This window comes from Belonocnema kinseyi, chromosome 5 (assembly GCF_010883055.1).
Source record: "Belonocnema kinseyi isolate 2016_QV_RU_SX_M_011 chromosome 5, B_treatae_v1, whole genome shotgun sequence".
Lineage (NCBI taxonomy): Eukaryota > Metazoa > Arthropoda > Insecta > Hymenoptera > Cynipidae > Belonocnema > Belonocnema kinseyi.
Window position 1 is genome coordinate 122,626,856 of NC_046661.1, and position 8,422 is coordinate 122,635,277.

At 28.5% G+C, this 8,422-nt stretch overlaps 1 protein-coding gene across 1 annotated transcript in view; it reads left to right on the plus strand.

The window, feature by feature from the left end:
- Positions 1 to 320: 320 nt before the first annotated feature.
- The window catches only part of LOC117173171, a 48,440-nt gene continuing 40,338 nt past the window's right edge, over positions 321 to 8,422 (plus strand). Inside the window, exons 1-2 of the mRNA XM_033361588.1 lie at positions 321 to 596; positions 6,354 to 6,655. Of these exons, the coding sequence (XP_033217479.1) occupies positions 348 to 596; positions 6,354 to 6,655 (551 nt within the window). The 5' untranslated portion in view covers positions 321 to 347. The remainder of the gene's footprint in view (positions 597 to 6,353; positions 6,656 to 8,422) is intronic.

Consider the following 8,422-nt stretch of genomic DNA (forward strand, 5'->3'; position numbering starts at 1 on the left):
TGAGAAGAAATAGGCTAAGCTGAGCGGCGTTCGGATGGAGTCGGCCGTTAGTTCGTGTCACCGAGGCAGCTTGTGCATCACGAACGTGTGAATGTGTGAATGGGTGAATGCTTCGTGGTGTGAATGCTCCACGTCTATAATAAAAACCCATTTTCAGCCGAGAAAAAGTTTGAAAAAAATAAATAATAAAACTAATAATTTCAGAATGTACCCAAGCTGATGAAGTTGAGACCATCAAACCCAAAAAAGATGGTGGATGGTGAGACCAATTCAAGCAGCACATCCTTTCGGAAGGGACTGGTGTACGAAGAGGATTTCACCTAAATTACCGGCCACATGTCAGGACAATGTCTGGTCTAGCAACCAAAATTTTCACAGAGGAATTGACCAGTACATTAATGCCAACTCTAACTCGACTCGACTCTGGATTCGACGTCAGTCCTGTTTCCATCGCATTGGCAGTGTCCATTGTCTTTGTATTGCTACTAGTCATTGTCAGTGGGAATTCGATTATACTTGTGGCATTTTATAGGTACAAAAGATTAAGAACGGCTTCAAATTGTTTGCTGGTATCATTGGCTGTCAGTGATTTGGGGGTAAGATTCATGAATACTTTTTTCTGTTTTGCAAACAATGTTATCACCTGAGGGTAGTCTATAAACTAAAATGCCAATTTCGGGCTATTTTTTACCCCTGTCATTGCCTTGTTGATAACCATAGTTTTGTCTTAACCCCCCTCCCCCCACCGAAAAGTAAAATACCCAGCATTCACTGAAAACTTGGGACAGAGGATGAATTTTCACGAAAATAGGGCAACAATGGAGAAATGAATTCTTTAAAATCAAATTAATGTAAATAGCATATTCAATTCAATATAAAACTGTAAATTTCTAAGATTTCATGTCAAAATATATATCAAATTATCAACAAACAAGATTAATTTTCAAACCAAACAGACGAATTACAGGAATTTTAAGCTCTCTCTAACCGAAGATGAAATATGTAAGTTTTCAGATTGAGAGATCAATTTGTATTTTAAAAAAAGTTAAATTTTAAACGTAACAAGTGAATTATAAAATATAGCAATTTTTAATAAAGTAGTTCAAGTTTCAGCCAAGTAGAAGAATTTTTAAGCAAGCAGTTAAATTTTCAAATAAAATTTGAATTATCTAGAAAGAAGATTAATGTTTGACAAAAAAACACGGATGTTTAACTAAACACATTACAGTGGGACCTCGTTCGTGTCGCACTCGCCACACTCACCACAATCTAGTGCTATTCCTAATGGTGTCTAGTCATGTGTAGTACATATCAGTGATGTTATAAATCATGCTACCTAAGTACGCCCCTGAAACGACCGGAAGGGACGTTTGCGACACAAACGAGGTTCCCGGTCCCAACTCTGGAACACGAACGAGGTCCCACTGGAATTTCAAATAAATTGTTGAATTTTAGAGTCAAACGGACAAATTATGTATAAGAGGGTTGGAATTTTAACCCAAAAATATTTTTTTTTTTGAGATTATTTTTTACCAAAAAGTTAAATTTTCATAAAACTGTTTTTCTACCAGATGGTTGAATCCTTAACCAAATCAGATCAATTTAAACCAAACCAGTTGCATTATAAAGAAAAAAAGATGAATTTGTGACCAAGAAGATAAATTTTTGACCAAAAAAGAAGGTATTTTAACAAAATAAACGAATTTTTATCTATAAAAGAATAATTTTCAAGAAAAATATTAATTTTCCACCAAAAACGGAATAATTACATTCTTAGATAACAAAATTAATTCTTAAAAAAAAGATTTTTTAAATAAAATAGTTACTTTTTCAACAAAAGAGAAACAAACGAATTTTTTTAAAAGTACTTACATTTGCAACAAACGGAATGAATTTTTAACTGAAGTCTTTAAGAAAATAATCTTCAACAAGAGTTCAACCCAAAAGATGATTTTTCAACCCAAAAGATTAACTTACTAAAACTCCGATAGTCAAATTTTCAACCTAGAAGGTTATTCTTAAAAAATATGAATTTTTATCGAAAAGGTTCAACTATTAATTAAATTTTTGACTAAAAATATAAATTTTGAACCAAATAGTTAAATTCTCAACTAAATAGTTAAAATGTTCACCAAAAATTTAACTTTCGAATAAAGAAATTAATTTTACACCAAAAAACACTAGTTTTTAACAAAATATAATAATTTAAAACGAAATTGTTGAATTTCAATGCAACAAATTTGATTTTTTTGACAAAAAAGTAAATTTTTATAAGAAAAGTTTAATTGTTAACAAAAAAATTAATTTTTAACTGAATACTTTAATTTTCTACCAAATTGTTGAATCGTGAACCAAATCAGATTAATATAGACCCAAAAGATAATTTTTTAACCCGACAGATAAATATTCTAAAAATGATACACTTAAATTTATAACTAAGAACGTGAATCTTGAAAATGAGAATTGTTAATAACTCAGTTCTACTTTAAACCCAAGCTTTAAATTTCTGACTTAAAAAGAATAACTTTTAACCAAAAGTTGAATTTTTAACCGAAAAGATTAATTTTTTACCCGAAAGATTAATATTTCACTAAAAAATACTAGTTTTCCATTAAGTACATTAACTTTAATCATAACTGTTGAATTTTAAAGCCAAAGCTATTAATTATCTAGAAAACAGATTAAATATCCACCCAAAAATATGACTTTTGAACAAAAAATTCATTTCATAAGAAAAAATTTAATTTTTATAAAAATAGTTTTACTTGCTGTAAAAAAAGTAATTTTCAACCGATTAAATTAATTTCACACCAAATTGTTGAGTTTTTAATTAAACCAGAGTAAGTTTGAACCAAGCGGTTTTATTTTTAATTAACAAGGATGAATTTTTAACCCAGAAGATTAATTTTTGATCAAAATAGAACAATTTTGAACAAAATACATGAATTTTCGACTAGAAAAGATCAATTTACATCTGAAAAAATTAATTCTCAGCCAATAAAGAAACGAATTTTCAACAAAATAGTTACATTTTCAAACAAAGAGATTAATTATGAACTAAAATGATGAATCTAAAAATAATGAATTTTCACAAAAATATTTCAACCGAAAAAATGCATTTTTAATCCTGGAAGATTAATTTTCTTTAAAAAAATATGCATTTTTCATTAAATAGTTTAACTTGTGAACAACTAGCTGAAATTTTGACGAAAAAACATGATCTTTTGACAGAATAGATGCATTTTCAACAAAATGATAATATTTTCAACCAAATACTCGATTTTTTATTCAAACGAGATGGATTTTAAACCAAAAATATAAGAGTAATCATTTTAACCAAAAATATCTTAAATTTATTATCAGAAAAGGTACCCCCCCCCCCCCCCCCCCCCCCCTCCACGATAATTGTTAACGTAGTTTATGGACGGCCCCGTAACTTAAACAGAAGATTTTTTTAATCTTCACAAATATTTTCACATCCTAAAAAGAGTCCAGTATCTTTCGTGACTTCTGTATACGGTTGAAAATAAAAAAGTTGACAATATCGTGTTCCGAGGAATATGATGTGCTTTGATTATTTCATTATTATTTAATATTATTTTTATTTCTCTTAAAATATTGGATCTGCTTATTAGTTTTACTTTACTCCGTATCAAAATAAATTCGATGAAATATGAGCCATGTCATCAGGTGACATATCCCTGACTACCTTTTCAAATTTAATGCGTTATATCTAATAAAAGAAAGCTTAAGATCTACTTTACTTTACCAAAATAATCAATTTAGATGCCCGAGAAAGACCCTAAAACAATTCCCAGTGGAGAGGGCTTTGGGAACACACTTAGGCTCACAAGGGGACACAATGGTATCACCCAAGCGTCAGAGGCTCTTACGGCCTCAACCCAGAATAATAATAATAATAATAATTCTCACTTCTTACCTGTAAGGAAGCGTTCACATATGACATGACATAAAAAATGATTTTTAATTTATAATATTTGCACCATCCACGTTGTATATTAAAATGTCTAAGTAAATAATTTTGATTTATCATAGAATTTATTTGTAAATGTTTCTAAATATTAGTGATAGAAAAAAAATTTACATTTTTAAAGATATGAGAAACATTATAGACAATAATGGTTTAGATTTCATTTTGAAAGAACAATTTTCTGTTTTGAAGATTTCAAAATGTCTGGGAAAAAATATGGAAGACTTTGAGACAATTTTTTTAATTTTTTAAGATTGAAAGTTTTTCAGATAAGCTGAATTTTGCATGGTGTCAAGAAAATGATGAAGAAATACCTAATATTCATGGAAAATTGTAAATGATTGTTTTGTAATAAATTCTGAGAAAAAATTGCAAAAGGTCACAATTTTCATCCCAATTACATAATTTTTAAAAAAATTGAGTAAGTTCATTTTTCATTTTTTAAAGAATTTTTCTAGTAAAATATCAATAATTTTTTATTTCGAAAAATGATCTTTAAAAGATTATTTAAAATAATTTCAAAAATTTTCGAAAAATATACAAAATTGTCAAAAAAGAATCTGAAAGATTTTTAGGTAATTTTTTTAATTTTGCAGAATTAAAATAAATTTTTAAAAAATTGAATCATTTAAAAAAATTATTTATTAAGAATGAGCTTTAAAATAAAATTAAAAAAGGTTTTTAAACACATCAAATGATTGCCTAAAGTTTCGAAAAAGTGTGTCTACAATTTTCAAGCAAAATATATCAATTTGGTAAGGTTCAAAAATCAAAAGAAAAATAGAAAATCGAGTAAATTCCGGAAATATTTAGTAGAATCAAAGAGATTAAAAAACAACCTTAAACTTTGAGAGATTCTTCAAAATGTATATTTTTAAAGATTTCAAATTTTTAAACATTCCAACAACAGATCACCATATTTCAAAGATTTCAAAACATTAACAAATGTTAAGCAGTTTGAAAATATTTAGAAGATTTCGAAAGATTTCAAATCTTTCAGTGATTTTAAAGGAATACAAACGATTTCAGAAAGATCACCATATTTCAAAGATTTCAAAACATTAACAAATGTTAAGCAGTTTGAAAATATTTAGAAGATTTCGAAAGATTTCAAATCTTTCAGTGATTTTAAAGGAATACAAACGAATGTTTCAAAGAATTCATGAAGATTTCAAAAGATTTTGAACATTTCAAAGATTACAACAAATTTCAAATTTTTTTTAAAGATTTCAAAATGTTTCAGCACATTCTAGAAGATTTTAAAAGATTTAAATGATTTCATACGAACACATAAGATTTCACAAAGATTAAAGAAATATTTTTAAAAAATTCACAAAGATTTCAAAGATTTATATTTTTTAAAAGATTCAACAAGATTTCTAAAATGTTTTAACAGAAATTTCTAGATTTTACAAAGATTTAAAATACTTTGAAATATTTAAATTCAGTCACAAAAATTTCAACCGATTTCAGAAATTTCACCAAATTAAAAAAAAATCAAAGATTGTGAAAGGTTCGAATAAATTTAAGAAAATTTCAAAAGATTTAAATGATTCCATACTAACTCTTAAGATTTCACAAACAAAGATTAAAAAGAAAATAAAAGATTTTAATGAAGTCTCAAAGATTTCAGAAGATTTCAACGATTTCACAAATATTTCAAGGGTTTCAACGATTTTACAAAGATTTAAAAATTTTCCCAAATACTTCACAAAGACGACTTATGTTCGCGAAAAATTAAGAATTTGTTGAGTTTCGTTTTTCTTTCTTTAGAAATTAATGATCAGTAATAGTATATTATGTGTCTAGAAGGAAACAGTCGTTTTATCCAAACTTGAGTTAGCGAAAACGAAGGGTAGACGAGCGCAGTAAGATTATGTGCCCATAATATTCCTGGGAGTATTATAGACTCATTATTATACTGTGCGCACGCGCATTCGCTCTCACGTCTCCTGTTGTATAAATGGCTACTTTAAAAAATGAAAAGTCTCATAAAATACGTAAATCATGCCTGCATTACATAAAAAATAAAAGGACTCATTTTTCACATGTATAACAAATAATTAATTCATTATTTGGCGTTAAACAAGAGACCCAAAAATACTTTATTTCTCGTCTTGTAAAACTGTAACTAGTTACCTTTTTTTGCTAAGTTACGTAGCTGTAACTAGTTTATCGAAAAAGTAATTTACCCAACACTGCATACAACTATTTGCTTCAGTTTCGATAAGAACATTTTTCACAGTGAAAAATTCTACCACTCCATCTCCTAAGCAGATATATCCTGGGGACATTTCCCAAGAAACCGATTTTATTTTATGATTCTATGAATTCTACAAAAGCTATTTTTTGTTCGCAACAGGTTGGCGTTTTCATGCCCTTCGGGATGCATTTAGAGTTGTCTGCATCACCAGAAAGTGAAGTGTCAACATTGTGCATCTTGCCTTACTGTATCGTAATTTCGCTCTGTAGTGTGAGCGTTCTCGTCACAGTAGCGATTGCAGTCGATAGGCTGACATCTCTGGCACAACCATTACGATACAAAAATATCATCACACACAGCAGCATTGAAAAGTACATCGCTCTCTTCTGGATCTATGCTATCGCAGTGGGACTTTCTCCTCTTATCTACTCACAATTCTTGACAAAGTTGGAATCCAAGAGGTAGATATTTTACGTATATGTATATCAATGCTATATTTTATTTGAAGAATTATTATTATTTTCATAAACAATGACAAGATTCAGTGGGACCAAATTTCATGTCCGTGAAGTTAGCACAACTTTGACGCTAAAAGTGTCCGAAATCGGCCATTTTTCCACGCTTAGCGTCAAAGTAGAGTTTGTATTTAAGGCAAATCAGACCATCTTTTAAAGCCTGAAATATAAATATGGGAATGAATATGGATTAATAAAGACAAGATTTGTTATTTATCAGAAAAAAATAAAATAATACTTCAAGATCCAAACACTTTTTAAATCCGAAACAATTCTCTTTAAGGAAAACTTACAAATTTTATTTAATCCTAATGATCAAGGTCTTATTTCATTCTTCGCAGGATTTTCTAAATTTCTATTTGAGTTGATTTTATTTTTAAAAATATGCCCGCGGCGCGGGCACATCCTCATTGCGCACGACGCGCGCGGTGCTTCGTGCCAAGTTTGAGCGGGCCCAGGGCGCGCGTGTACGCTCTCGCGCTTCGAGCTCCTTTTCGTGCGTTTATTGCGTGCACTTCAACTACATTTTTTTCAAATATCATAAATATTATAATTCAAATAGAAAACTACGATTTAAAGTTTTGAGGAATTACATCCTTAATTTGTAACTGAATTTTTTTTCGATTTTTTTTAAATCTTGTTCAAATCTACTAAAAAGAACGTTTTAACTTACAGATCGGTTAAAAACAAAAATGGCATATTTTTGAATATGATCCAAATTTTTGAACTTTTATCTCATTATGTAACTTTATGAGAATGTTTTCGAAATATACATATTTTACAACTAGTAGAAATTTAGATTAACATTTCTTAACTTATACAACAAATTTTTTTCTCCTATTTTAAGTTTTCAAAATGTTGAAAAGCATATAACTTTTTTAATTTTTATCGAATTTAAAAATGTCATTGAAATAATTTGCATTTCTTTTTCCATCTGCCAGAAAATGTGACAACAATTTCTAGAACTCATACTTTTTTTCAATTTTGAAAAAGCTTTAACGTTTTGAATTTTCGTCGAATCGAAAAACTTAACTGAGATATTTTCTAAGTATATTTGATATCTAATGAAAAAATTTAATGAAATTTCTTAATCCATCAGAAAAATATTTTTTTCTATTTTCTGAACATTTTCTGCACATTTTCAAAAGTATATAGCGTTTCTAATTTTCAATGAAATTGAAAATTTTATGTGTATAATTTGAAAGTCTTCCACCCATTAAAATAATAAAAAACACAATAAAAGAAATTTAATTTTGAAAATGCATGCGGACAGACATACAGGCAGTCATACAGAAATTCAAACATACATACACACATGCATACATACATACATACATACACGCATAAAAACATATATACAATACTGGTTTTATAACCAATTGTCTCGTCGTCCCGAAATTCGAGATAAGTAGTCAATTCTTTTTCATACATTTGGCTGTTCTTATTCTCCAAACAGTATGATAAAAAAATAAAACAGCAAACATTTTCTGACGAAAAGAAATTATTTCTCTTCCTAAATCAAGTGGCAAGCACGTAAATAGTAACATTTCCATAAGAAAATTCTTCAGAATCTCTTAATTGTTATTGTCTAGTAACAAAAATGACCAAATCATTGAAAAAGTGGTACTATTCCTTAAAAAAAATTATTTTTTCCCTGAAATAATTTTTCAAATAAATTAACCGTAATACTCTAATAAAAATGTTATAATAATC